The 14,528-nt window shown below is 48.1% G+C and overlaps 2 protein-coding genes across 4 annotated transcripts in view; one reads left to right on the forward strand and one right to left on the reverse strand.

Annotated features, from left to right (window-relative positions):
• The window catches only part of EMB3012 (embryo defective 3012), a 244,472-nt gene that overhangs the window by 97,447 nt on the left and 132,497 nt on the right, over positions 1-14,528 (reverse strand). The gene's annotated exons all lie outside the window — the stretch shown is intronic.
• On the forward strand, positions 4,331-8,177 carry LOC147417608 (uncharacterized). Its single transcript, XM_086507192.1, has one exon. It carries the CDS (start codon positions 4,343-4,345, stop codon positions 7,961-7,963), a length of 3,621 nt encoding a protein of 1,206 aa, XP_086363318.1. The 5' UTR covers positions 4,331-4,342; the 3' UTR covers positions 7,964-8,177.

Genomic DNA, 14,528 nt, shown 5'->3' on the forward strand with positions numbered 1-14,528 from the left:
TGACTTGGCTGCAGCCATGTGAAACCATCAGTTACCCCCCAAGTAGGTATGTCATCATTGCCAACTAGTAATCCATAGGATTTATGCCAGTTAATGCGTGCACCACTGGCAATGCAAAAAACCTCCAGGGCCTCCCGCATGGCATCAAGAGCTGCTAGCAAATAGCGCAACATCAGCATAGTGTCATCAGCTAACTCCTGATCGATAAGGTCCGGAGCTGAAGGTACTTGCATGGTCAAGCCACGAAATGCAGGACTCTGAGCACGAAGAAAGTCGGACATAGTCTTTCCTACAAACAGATACAGATATGCTGCTAAAGGACATCCCTGCCGGACAGATCGAGAGCGACTAACACGACCACCAATAGTAATAGCACTGTTGGCAGTCCTGAAGAGAGAGGAAATGCATGATCTCTCTCTCTCTCTCTCTCTCTCTCTCTCTCTCTCTCTCTCTCTCTCTCTCTCTCTCTCTCTCTCTCTCTCTCTCTCTCTCTCTCTCTCTCTCTCTCTCTCTCTCTCTCTCTCTCTCTCTCTCTCTCTCTCTCTCTCTCTCGCGCGCGCGTCGGCCAGATCTTAGTTTTCGACGACGTTAAAACTCTCTTCTTCTTCTTCTCTCTCTATCTTACTAGATCAATATCCTTCATGCATAGTTTATGGGACCTTCCCAGAGACAGATATGCTCAGCTAGCCCTTGAGTCATCCCGATAGCTAGCGCTATAGGGGGATACAACATGCTAGTATGGAGACATGACATCATGGTTTCAGTCACATGGTTTCACCATGGATAGATTGCACACCCTCCCTACCTCTCACACCGACAGAGATCACTAGACTCATACGTCAGGATCTGATTCAGCTAAATACCAAAAGCACATGGATACGGCCGACACAAGAGGTAGGCATGAAGATGGGTTCTATTGAGAGCATCTTCTCCAACTCTCTCGACATCCAGAGTGCAGATGAGGATGGATCCTCACCATTTCTTCCATCTTTGTTTCACACACTGTTACATCCAGTTTACCGGGTACCTATTGTATCAGCTGCTACACCCACGTAGTTTTAGATTGTAGTAGTAGTAGTAGTATTTTGTTCCACTTCTAGTTCTTTTCTAGTTCTTTTGTACCCAGACATGGTATTAGATTCACTATTTTGTAACTGATTGGTCTCATAGGTCATTTTGGCCTTTTGAAGACGTTAATATAACATTTCATTTCATTTCATTTCTCTCTCTCTCTCTCTCTCTCTCTCTCTCTCTCTCTCTCTCTCTCTCTCTCTCTCTCTCTCTCTCTCTCTCTCTCTCTCTCTCTCTCTCTCTCTCTCTCCGGCGGCGAGGAAGAAGGGAAAGATGGCCTTTTACAGAGATGGTCGGGTGGTGATTGTAGAGCGGCGCTCTACATGACGATGTGAGACCTATGGTACCACACTGAAGATGGCTACTTGGAATTGTAATGGATCTATCAGGTTGGACGTTGGTGCCTTTGAGGACCGTTTCAGAGACAAGGACATTGTTTTCTACTCAAAGATGCATCAAGCCCCCGGACAGCTTATGCCACATGTCGTAGGATACAGATGGGATACAGCCCACAGGACAAGTCTCGAGATCTGAGCATGGGAGTAGAGGTTCAGGAGGAGTAGCAGTGCTATTTAGGGAGGAGTTACAGCCACTACTACATATTGTACGCAGAGATGATCATGCTAGATACATGTAGGTGAGGCGAAGAGCAGACACGGGCCATATGTTACTTCCCCCCCAGTACGTCAGTTTATGCTGCATCCAGAGGACAGTCACCTTTCTCTATACTAGATGATGATATATGGGAGTTTTGTAGGGATGGTGATATCATCCTCCTAGGGGACTTCAATGCTCGAACGGGCAAATCTCAGACAGTCTTCTACGACATTTAAAATGAGATGCTTAGAGAGCTCGATGTAGGTGAGTTGGGGCTTGACAGATGCTCACATGACAGAGAGCAGATGGAGTATGGGAGACACCTCACGGAGATGACGACTGCACATGGGTTAGCCATACTTAATGGCTTACAACAATTTCCTAGAGCAACCAGTTTCACATGCTTTCCACACAGACACGGGGCCAGTACATTGGACTATGCTATGGCACAGCCGAGCTTTATACGTTGTATTCAGGATTTCATAGTGGGAGCGAGACCAGTGGGCGTAGCGATGGATCATGCACTTTTGACATTTTTTGTTTCATTTCAGTATAGTACAGCCCAGACATCAGGAGGTGGGTCACATACCTGTTATACATTTACACCAGAGATTTGACTCGGTTTATACAGAGGAGATCTATAGCCGTCTATGCACACCTGGTCCTGGCCTCTCAATGGAGCAGTGCACCACTTTACTAACTCAGTTTATACAAAGGAGATCTATAGCCATCATTGCACAGTGTACTATGAGATACGGGGCCGGTTCCACTGCTTATTCAAAGAGGGTTTTGGTCCTTTCTTTTGGGTCAAGAGTTATGAGGATCAGAGATGTCTTGGGCTATGTCTACTTGAGTTACACAGACATAGAGACACTTTACTGGGGAGAGATAGAGAGAGACAGTCCCAGAGACAGATTACAGATTTCTTTTCACTAGATATGGGACAGCCATAGGAGCAGTCATCATTGCCGAGCTCGGCCCACACATATTCGACCACTATCGGCACTCTCATCGACCGAGCACTGGAGCTATAGATATCTAGACAGCCACGACTGAGAAGAAAGGCTACACAGCATCGACGGACACTACAGTAGAGGATTCGAGCCATACTCTCTTGATATCCAGCGTGCACATGAGGATTGATTCTAGTAGTAGGACCTGGTATTAGATTCACCATTTTGTAACAGATTGGTCTCATAGGTCATTTTGGCCTTTTGAATACGTTAATATAACATCTCTCTCTCTCTCTCTCTCTCTCTCTCTCTCTCTCTCTCTCTCTCTCTCTCTCTCTCTCTCTCTCTCTCTCTCTCTCCTGCGTGGCTGCCTCCCCTGCGTGGCTCCTTCCTGCGCGCTGCCTCCCCTGCGCGCTGCCTCCCCTGCGTGGCTCCCTCCTGCGCGCTGCGCACTGCGCGTGGCCCCCTCCTGCGCGCTGCCTCCCCTGCGCGCTGCCCCACCCCTGCACGCTGCCCCACCCCTGCACGCTGCTCCCTCCTGCGCGCTGCGCTGCTCCCTGCACGTCAAGACGACCAGCCCATCACTGAAAACACACACCCCATCCCCATCCCCTGCCCGCTGCCCCCTGCATACACACAAGCTGAGTGTTCTCTTCCCCTCTTCTTCACAATATGAAGAGAGGGTAGCTACGAAGCCAACCATGTCTTCCCCCATCATCAAGACGCCGACACCGACAAAGAAGACAACGTCCTTCATGCTCACGAATAAGAGGCTTGCACAATTGGAGAAGGACATGAAGGAATGGCGGATGGAGAGAGAAATATGGAAGGAGGAGAAAGCCAACTTCATCAAGCTATGGAACGAAGAGAAGGAGGACATGAGAGCGGAAATCCAAAATCTCAAAGAGGAGAAGGAGAGAAGGGAACGGGAGAACGAGAAGGAGAGGGAGAGATGGAGGAAAGAGCAAGAAGAGATGAAGGCACAAATCGATCTCCTTCATGCTTCCCTCACATCCCTCACCCCCGAGGAAGGAGAGATTAAAGGGGAGGCTAAGGAAGCCCTCAAGGAGGAGATCACCAAAGCCCTCACCGCAAGCATTGAGGACAAATTAGAGGCCACCAAAGAAGGATGGGTCGAAGTAGTCAAAAAGAACATCAAGAAGGTAGCAAGAGAGGAAGCCCAAAAAGATGAGGTACTCATCGTACACACAACCATCGAAGAGGAGAAGATGCGACAAGCTCGCCGTCTCAATGTGCGAGTGACCGGCATCAAAGAAGAAGAAGGGTCTACACCCGAAAGCGATGGGAAAGCTTTATGCAAGAAAGTGGGATACAAGGAAGAAGAGATCCCTTTCTCCAAAGTTTGGAGAGCCGGCAAAGATCCAAAGAAAAGAGCTCTCATCCTCCAATTCGCCTCCGAGGAGTCTCGAACTTCCTTCCTCCGAAAGAGGGTCATCTTGAGAGGGATAGACGGCCCCCCGATTTATCTTGATGATGACCTCACAAAGATGCAACAAGATCACCGTCGCGCGTGCATGCCTCGAGTCCACCAAGCCCGCAAAGAAGGGAAGAAGGCAGTATATCGGGATGGTAGGGTTATCATTGATGGCAAGACCATCGCATAGGGACTCGCGGCCTGTGGGACACACGAGGAGATTCATGTCACGGTTTGGAATTGCAATGGAGACCTATGGACACACCCAGAGAGACTTGAGGAGGTGATGAGAGGTCGAGACATCATTCTACTTACAGAGACACACGAGAGCCCGGAGAGAGGGTTACCACGGATACATGGATTTCAGTGGGAGTCTCTACATCGAGGATGTATGCGCCAGCACACCACTCGCGGCTCAGGAGGAGTGGCCATACTCTTTAGACAGGGGCTTCACAGCAGACTACAGATTGTTGCCCGGGACCCACAGGCCCGCTACATGTGGATTCGCCTCGAGCTCTCACGAGACAGGATCGTCTACATTGCCCTTTGCTATTTTGCTCCCACAGGCTCCAGATTCGCCCCTATTGAGCAGGAGTCACCGTACGCATGCCTCACGGAGGAGATTATGGAGTACTCCACACTGGGTGAAGTCTTCCTTATGGGAGACTTCAATGCTCGTACACGCAGTGAGCAGTGTGAGACATATGACCATGAGGACCCAGAGACACTACACACTCTAGATGAGGAGGCTACTATGAGAGACACAGCAGACAGAGCTCCAGTCACAGCTTACGGACGACATCTACTTCGACTTGGCTCCCAGCACCGTCTCGTTATTTATAACGGAATGGTCCAGTGGCCCACCTCAGGGGGCCTGACTTGTATGCCACATGGAGTTGCAGAAGGAGGGGGGAGTACAGTCGACTATATTCTGGGAACCAGGGAGGCTACACACCTTATCACATCCTTCACCATTCCACCCATACCCATCGGAGCCGACCACACATACCTCTCTTTCTCCATCACCGGAGATACCATCACACACAGCTCCACAACACGCACTCCACACACCACCATCCATTTCACACATGAGTTAGCCTCTATTTACTCAGCCAAGGTCGAACATGGCCTATGTCTCCTCCACCCATCCGCACCACTCTCAGTTCTCACATCACATATCTCTTCCGTTCTCTACACTTCAGCTATTAGCTCTTTTCCACACACCACTCACACAGGACGCACTCCCCCCCCCGGGGCTATGCCTCAGAACCGCTGGTATGATGATGAGTGCAGAGAGCTATACCGACGCCTCCATGCACGGCGAGCCTTAGGAGAGATCACAGAGAGAGAGGCCAGACGGCATATGAAGACGCTGACACGCCAAAAGCGGCGAGCATTCGAAGAGGCACAGGAGCTTGAGCTATACCGCCTATTCATGAGCATGGATAGCGCGACGGCATGGCGCACCCTGCGCGAGCCACGTCCGACTACAGCTATTGAGGATCCACAGATATGGCATGATTATGCAGAGCGACTTTATGAAGTGCCAGGGCAGCCTCCTATTCCACAACCACACGAGCCTCGTCCCACGTGCTCCTCCTTTACAGCAGAGATGGTAGAGAGGGCCATACGCCGCATGCAGCACAGACGATCAGCTGACCATACTGGATTACAGAGTGAGCACATCATTTATGCGGCCTCCACTATCGCCCCGTTGATTGCACATGTCTTCAACCGGGCTATAGGGGAGGGCTTCCCAGAGGAGTGGACACAGCACACCATAGTGCCTATCCACAAATCTGGCAACACCCTGGACCCAGGGAACTACAGGATTATCATGATTGGCCACACGATGGCCAAGCTATATGGAGCAGTACTTGAGGCACAGCTCAGCTGCTACGCAGAGACCGAGGGTTTACGAGCTCCAGGCCAAGCAGGTTTCAAACGAGCTTTCTCCACCATTGACCACATCTTCGTTCTGCGCTGCCTCATTGATGGGGCAAAGGCGCGGAAGAAGAGGCTTTACTGCTGCTTTGTGGACTTCCGCAAGGCCTTTGACACAGTCCCACGCGAGAGACTCTTCCAGCGCCTTCACAGCATTGGGGTACCAACAGAGATGATTTGGGCCATATATGCTCTATATGAGAGGGTGACGGGTCGGGTTCGTTGCCCAGGCGGTTTTTCAGAGACCATTGCTAGCACCATTGGTGTTAAGCAAGGATGCCCACTCTCCCCGACACTCTTTGGGCTATACATCGACGAGATCTCCGACTACATACTACGAGCAGGGGGAGAGGGGAGCGACTTGGCAGGTACTCCGGTCCACATCATGTTATATGCTGATGATATTGTGTTGATTTCAGAGGCACCCGAGGGCTTGCAACGCCATCTTGAAGCCTTGGACGAATTCAGCACACACAGGGGGTTGACTGTGAACCTTGGCAAAACCAAGGTTATGATCTTTCACACATCCAGTGCAGTGAGGAGCGCCGCCACCTTCACAGCAGCAGGAGGACAGGTTGATGTAGTCACCTTCTATGTCTACCTTGGCATCACATTCACCAGCCTACCAGGACCCTTCACTATGAGGCAGGCTGCTGTTGACAGGCTCACCCGAGGATATGCAGCTCTGGCCATGCTAGAGCGGAGGTGCCACCAGGCATACTTTCAGGAGCCCCGCACGAAGGGGTGGCTTTTCGACACCTTAGTCACCCCGGCCTTGATGTACTCGGTGGCAGTATGGGCACCAGGATTGACAGCTGACCAGTGGACACAACTTGAGAGACCACAGGTATATATGATCTCACGCTTGCTCCGCAGCAAGAAGACAGTGCCACATGACATTATTAGAGCCGAGCTCGCCACACCACCTATGGTTGTAGAGGCACTATTCCAGACAGTTTGCTTCATCCAGAGGACGAGAGAGCTACCTCCTGACAGACTTACCCGTAGAGCATTTGAGGCAGCTATACAGCTATCAGAGAGTGGGCATGAGAGAGCATGGTACTCACAGGTCAGAGCATGGTTTGAGGGACACGGTCTTGACATGGAGAGCCTACCACCATTCCAGTACGACCCCCACTCACCATATGTTCACCTCTCTCGCAGTGAGAGGAACTTGGTATTGAGACAGGATCTGTGGCAGCTATACACTAGGAGAGTCTGGGAGGCACCTAGCTTGGGGACGAGGATGTCAGATTACAGCGACCAGTTTCTCACCATATTGTCTGGGGGGTTCATACAGAGACCACGCTACATGGACACATATATGCCACATAGCTCACGGGTGGCGATTGGTCAGCTGAGAGTGGCTTCACACAGGCTAGAGATTGAGATCGGGAGACATACTGGTGTTCCCAGGGGGGAGCGAATCTGCAGAGCCTGCACAGAGGAGGTGGAGAGTGAGGAGCACTTTGTATGTAGATGCAGAGCATACACTGAGATCAGAGGCAGGTATGAGGCCCTATTTAGAGGACAGCCCACTCTCCGAGAGATCATGGAATCTCGAGATCAGAGACAGCTCGGACGTTTCTTACTAGAGATACAGAGCCATCGGGACACACTACTACAGCCACACACAGCTACACAGACAGAGGGGAGACAGTCGCAGCTCACAGACTTCTTTCAGAGGATTTCCGCCCCCCCCTCACCAGACACTCAAAGGGGAGTGACACTCCCACAGGCGGAGGTGAACCGAGCTAGACGACGACCACGAGTCACAGGCTACAGGGGCGCGAGCTCCCACCACCGACAGATCGAGGAGATCCGAGCCCGGGAGCGCCGTGCCACTGAGGAGCGAGTGGCTCAGATGAGGGCTGACCCGACAGCTTTCATCCGGGTAGCCTTGGCACCAGACCCACCCATGTACCACATCTTACACCCCCCCATTAGTACAGGATGGAGCTAGATAGCTTGATGCATTCTCATGATTGTACTACCTTGAGCATACAGACATGCATATACCCCTAGAGATAGAGCTCCATCTCTCCTCAGATACTCCACTACCTACATTCAGCTCAGTTTTGTATCAATTTTGTTTCATTTGTCTTTCCGATAGACGGATGACATACACACAATGTACATTTGATTTGTCTCATAGGCCGATTTCGGCCTGACATAGACGTTAAAAATCTTTCTTTCTTTCTTTCTTTCTCTCTCTCTCTCCTTCTCCCACACACACACACGTGCTTTTTTCACCGCTAAGATGGTGAAGAAAGCCATTGACATGATGAGGATTGGTAGAGCATATAATCATGATGGCTTGGTGGCTGAGCATTTCATGCCTGCCAAAGATCTACTAGCAGAGCTTCTAGCAGTTATGTTTAACCGTGCCGTGTGTGAAGGCTTGCCTGATACTTGGAGCCTATCTACGATTGTACCTATCTTCAAGTCAGTAGACCCTATGGGGCCTGGGAATCATCGCACTATCATGATTGGACACACATTGGCACGGTTGTACGCATCCATTCTTGAGCAACAATTGAGTAGATGGGCAGAGAGGGAATCACAAGCAAGAGGCATTACAAGCAACAAGGGTAGCCTTGGGACAAGTGTCCCCCTTTCCCCTTTGAGAGAGAGGACTTGATAAATGCAAAGACAATTAATTAAATCTCCTAAATTATCATTGGACCCCTTGGGTGACCAACTAATAGGCTTCAGGCACACCATGAGGGCAACATGAGGAGGAACTTGACAAGTGTCCCATTTGCTTCCTTTGCACTAAGCATGTCACGATTGTGACTATGTTAACAACAATACATCTACTCCTAGTTACAGATACGCGAAGTGCCATGCCAAGGAGGACACCTGCGCTTGGATGGTCACACCTCTTCACCCAAAGGACGTGTCTCTTCGCCAAAAGCCACACTCCTTCGACGATTGGTCACACCCCTTCGCTCTACGGGTGCGACTCTTCGCCCAGTGGTTGCAGCTCTTCGCCGAAAGGATGTGTCTTTACGTCTAAAGTCGTGTCTCTTCACCAAGAGACGTGTCTTTTCATTTATGTCTCTTCGTCTCCTATATAAGGAGCCCTTGTATCATACATTCAATCAATCAAACACAGAGTCTTCTAAGTCTTGTCTCGAGTACAATTCAAGTTTCTTAAGTCTTAATCATGAGTTTAAGTACTTAATTAAGTATTAGTACCAAGAATCCTTACAGTGGTATCATAGCAAAAATTTTTCCCGTGCCTTTGGACTTGGCGTCTACCTAGCCTCGCCGTTGCCGACCCTACCCGCGACACTCACCTCGTGTGTTGTATGGCCGCAGAGGAAAGATGGTACACTTCGACTACGCGTATGATGATGTTAAATTGCCGGAACCATACACTGGTCGCCGCGACAAGCGCGTGTTGGACCAATGGCTGTACAAAATGGAGATTTGCTTATCGAGCACAGACTTGGTCGAGAGTAAAAAAGTTGCACTTGCTAGTTCTCTGCTCAAGGACATAGCATTTCTTTGGTGGCAACGACGGGTTGCTGATGGTAAACACACACCTTCTTGGGATAAATTCGGTGTGCTATTCGCAAGGCGTTCGAACCTGCCAATGCGGATTTTCATGCCCGGTCCTCTCCTCGTCGCCTGAGCCAAACTGGTTCCTTGGCCGCGTACATCACAGAGTTCCAATGGCTAACTCTGGAGATAGAGACCCTTAGTCCCTCTGATAAACTTCACAGCTTTATCGACGGAGTCGAACCCAACCTGAAGGATGATGTGCACAAATACAACCCTACCACTTTGGATGCTACAATTTCCTATGTGGAGCGTCTTGGCGATAATCGACACCCTACACGAAATTTTCTCCCTGGTGACAGATCTTCGAATAGCGCTCGCTTTTCACAACGCAATCGCAGAGACAACTATAGCCAAAGTCAACAACATCAGTCTCAGTTCAGACAGCGAGCAACGCAACCTTATTCAACTTCAAAGTTCCATTCTCAAGATCGCCAATCTCAAAGCAGATCTTCCTCAAATGCTCCACTTGATCGTGGTAAAGGACGTGATTTTTCTCAAGATTGCCATTCCAATACTCAGCAAGGCTCTTCGTCAAATGGATCTTCAACTTCAAAGAAGGAAGGATTATGTACAATTTGCAGTGGTGACCATAGATGGTATCAATGTCCAAAGAGACCAAATCCGTCTAATTCGAAAAGAAATTCCAACGCGGAAACATCATTAAATTCTGAACAACCAGATTCTGCTAAGGATAAAGGAAAATTTGTGGTCAATACGATTCGTGTCTCAGAGGATACGAGTATTCGTATGAAGCATGCTCAGTGCAATTCTTTAGTTTTGGAGCCTCTCTCAAAGCAAGTTTTGAGCCTTCTTGGACTACTCAATGGTCGCTCCATCAATATTTTGGTGGACAGCGGATGCTCGAATAATTTCGTCAGCACTCAAATAGTTCAACATCTTGGCTTACCAACTCAGAAGACATCTCACTTATATGATGTGGAATTAGTAGATGGATCAATTTTGACTTGTGATCAGACAGTTCGACAGTTGCAGTTAGAGATTCAAACTTATGCAGATCAACTGGATTTTGAAGTCATGCCTTTATCTTATTACGACATGATTCTTAGTCAGCATTGGTTATTTCAATATGATCCAGCAATTAGCATTCGAGGACATACTATCAATTTGTTCAAAGATGGACGTGAATTGACTTTACATGGGCTTTCTCACGCGGAAAGAGTGATTCAAGCCTCACGTGTACTAGTCAAACAGCATGATACAGTGGATTATGAAGAAAATATGATTTCCGATGCAAATACAGATATTATTATTGATGAATTTTTTAATTCATTAACTTCTCCCGAATCAATTGATGAAGACAAAGATAAAGATATAGTTGCAGATTCCGAGTCTGAAGACGACTATGCTTTCTTTGATTCTTTACTGGATGATGATATGCCAATTGCAAATCATGAAGTGACAGTTCCAGAAGATGATTCTGAAGAATTTTGGGATTCATTATTGGAAGATGATTACAGTCTCAAGCCAAAATCCTCTCTAGTGATTCATAAAGTTGAAGTTACCCCATCTGAAGAGTACCTTGAGAAGATTTCCTCTTCCCCAAATATTTCACAGTTATTGGAAGATTTTAAACCAGAAGGCTTACATCGCACGAAAGATTTTGAAGATCAACCTCTTGTTGCAGTCAACCTGATTATGCCAGATTCCTCTAAAAAGTCTTTGAACAATGCAATGATATGGGACTTAGCAGTCAAAGCAAAAAGGTTTCGCAAGAAACAAAGGTTCAAGACGAAGGTTTCTCATAACTCAAAGACTGAAGATTTTCGAAGATGCAATACGTTTCCAGAGTTCTATCAACATCAGAAGTCATTTCTTTGACACGGGCTCTTATCTTAAATGGGAGGGAATGTCACGATTGTGACTATGTTAACAACAATACATCTACTCCTAGTTGCAGATACGCGAAGTGCCATGCCAAGGAGGACACCTGCGCTTGGATGGTCACACCCCTTCACCCAAAGGACGTCTCTTCGCCAAAAGCCACACTCCTTCAACGACTAGTCACACCCCTTCGCTCTACGGGTGTGACTCTTCGCCCAATGGTTGCAGCTCTTCGCCGAAAGGATGTGTCTTTACGTCTAAAGTCGTGTCTCTTCACCAAGAGACATGTCTTTTCATTTATGTCTCTTCGTCTCCTATATAAGGAGCCCTTGTATCACACATTCAATCAATCAAACACAGAGTCTTCTAAGTCTTGTCTCAAGTACATTTCAAGTTTCTTAAGTCTTAATCATGAGTTTAAGTACTTAATTAAGGATTAGTACCTAGAATCCTTACAAGGCATGCCTTGTGTGAGTGTGTGTGTGTGTGTGTGTGTGTGTGTGTGTGTGTGTGTGTGTGTGTGTGTGTGTGCTCTCTCATCCCCCTCATGTAGGGCTCGCCCCCTCCTTGTAGGGATTGGCATTGACCTTTTGCACACCTCAATCCACTCAACTTGGGCTTGGTTCCCACCACAAGCTTGGCCCTCGAGCCCCTCTAACTTGGGTCGGGTTCCCATCTCAAGTACAACCCTAGGATCTAAAGCATGACAAGCACCTCAAGCATCCCAATCATCAAGCACCTCAAGCATCCCAATCATCAAGCACCTCAAGCACCTTAGTCATCAAGCACGACAAGCACCTCAAGCTTGGGCCGGGTTCCCACATCAGGCACAACCCTAGCTTACCTAAGGTCAAAGGACTTTTACACTCATTATTGGAGGTCTTCAATGAAGCTAACCCTAAGGTCTTATGCTCCATTGGTTAGCCTTGCTCTTTGATAGACCATCTCCATTCGGTCCCCTATACGATTGGCCCCGTGTTGAGATAGATCTAAAAGCACATGTCTATATCTTGACCCTTGTTCCCGTTTATTCTCCCACATTAAGTGATCAGTTTAATATGAGAAAATCATTTGGGTTGGTTAGATATTAGATTCTATGACAGCCAGCACGGGAGCTTGGCACGAAGATGGCTTTCTATAGAGAGCATCTTGTTCAGCTTACGAAGGATGGTTTTGTGACGAGACCAAGATACATGGACACCACTTGTCTCATGGGATACGATGTGCTTTTGGCCAGGTACACACATCTTCTCACCAGCTGCGGATTGAGACTGGGAGATACAACGGAGTACCAACACAGGCCAAGACATGCCTCTTGTGTGACATGGAGCTTGAGACAGAGTTGCACTACAAATGCCCTGCCCCGTCTACTACGAGATACGAGGCCGCTTCAAAGCGGAGTACCATTGCTTGTTCAAAGAGGGGTTTTGGACCACTCTCCAGAGTCATGGGAAACGAGGATCAGAGATGCCTCGGTTTGTTCTTGCTTGAGCTGCGCAGACACAAAGATAGCCTGATGAGTGGAGAGGCTAGCCAGTCTCAGAGACGGATCACAAATTTCTTTAGAGCGGACACTGGACAGCGGCAAGAGCTACTCCCACAGCAGAGCTCACATTCGTCTCACACTAGAGGCACACGAATGACCGAGCGATTGAGCTGGGAAATCCAGGCGCCCACGACTACGGAGAACTACCCAGCATCGACGGCGGCTACATCAGAAGATTCGGAGCACTCTGGCCAAGCATGCACGATGCCCGGTCAAACTATTGACCATGCAGGAGATTGATGAGATCCGCCAACGACCGATGTTCGATCTCTTGTGACCTAGCTATCCCAACTAGCTGCTTAGTTCACACCTAGCAGTTTTGGATTCCATAATATTTTATTTTGTTATTTTGTCATCTTGTTACTCTGACTTTGTATCAGATCCACCACATTGTAACTTTCTGGTCTCATAGGTCACTTTGGCCTTTTGAAGACGTTAATTATAACATTTCACTTTCATTTTCATTTTCATCTCTCTCTCTCTCTCTCTCTCTCTCTCTCTCTCTCTCTCTCTCTCTCTCTCTCTCTCTCTCTCTCTCTCTCTCTCTCTCATATCATTTTATCATCTCTTTTTTGTACCCAGACTGGGTATCACATTCAACAATTTGTAACGCATTGGTCTCATAGGTAATTTTGGCCTTTTGAAGACATAATATATTATTTCATTCCTCTCTCTTGCATTGGGCATCCTTCTTGATGAGCCATCCAGCTTGACCGCTCATGACGCCCGAGCATGCGAGGATCTTCACATCGTAGACCAAGTCTACGGAGGCTACGGAGTATCCTTGCTGTTGGTGGCTTGCTGCTCTGTTCTATACTCACTCTATAAGGTTCCTACATCAAGTTTTCAAAGCTTTATCATCAAAGCCTCCTTTACTGCCCGCTTCAAGTTCCTTCCCCATCTCTGGTCCTCAAGAGTCACCTTCAATGAGAGGACTAGTTTCTATCATGGATGACAACTCCTTGTGAGCTCCAGCACTTTGTTGCTCATCTTTTGGCACCCTCCTGCAGTTTCTTGGTGATATCAGTTGCATCTCTCCCTTGTCTATCCATTGTCTTTTGCTGTCAGATTATACCAGTTGGCAAGCACTGCTCCACGTTCGAGCTCTTGCCATTGCAGAGGGTCTGGTGGTTCAGGTTTTTGATATACAGAAGCCAAGTTTGCTTCAGTCGAAGTGCCCATCTTTTAGAGGCTGCTATTAACTTCTCTCCCAGCTTGCCAAGGCACTTTTTACTCTCTTTAGGAGAGGTTTTTAACCATGGCTTTCAGTTTCCTACCGTTTTCCATGTCATTGGTATCCCATTTTTGCAGTTTCCACATTGTCGCCTTCGCGCCCGCTTTCTAATCGCTGATGTACTTGCCCTTAGAATTGGCACTATCTGGGCGTTCTGAGGGATCTTTCAAGTAACAGAAATCAGCCTCTTTCTTTATCAAGATAAAGAAACAAGGGTGATGTACCTATCTTGCAGGGTTGAAAGGTTTCGCTCTAACCGCTAGATTACAGGTCCTCCTCAAGATTTTTTCCCTTATATTTCAGAGATTGGGAGGAGCTTGGGGAGGAGTTTTGGCC

The sequence above is a fragment of the Adiantum capillus-veneris genome, chromosome 30 (genome assembly GCF_014529385.1).
Source record: "Adiantum capillus-veneris isolate H3 chromosome 30, ASM1452938v2, whole genome shotgun sequence".
Classification (NCBI taxonomy): Eukaryota; Viridiplantae; Streptophyta; class Polypodiopsida; order Polypodiales; family Pteridaceae; genus Adiantum; species Adiantum capillus-veneris.

Coding starts and splice junctions, on each gene's coding strand:
- LOC147417608 (XM_086507192.1), top strand. CDS start 4,343: ATGAGAGGTCGAGACATCATTCTACTTACAGAGACACACGAGAGCCCG.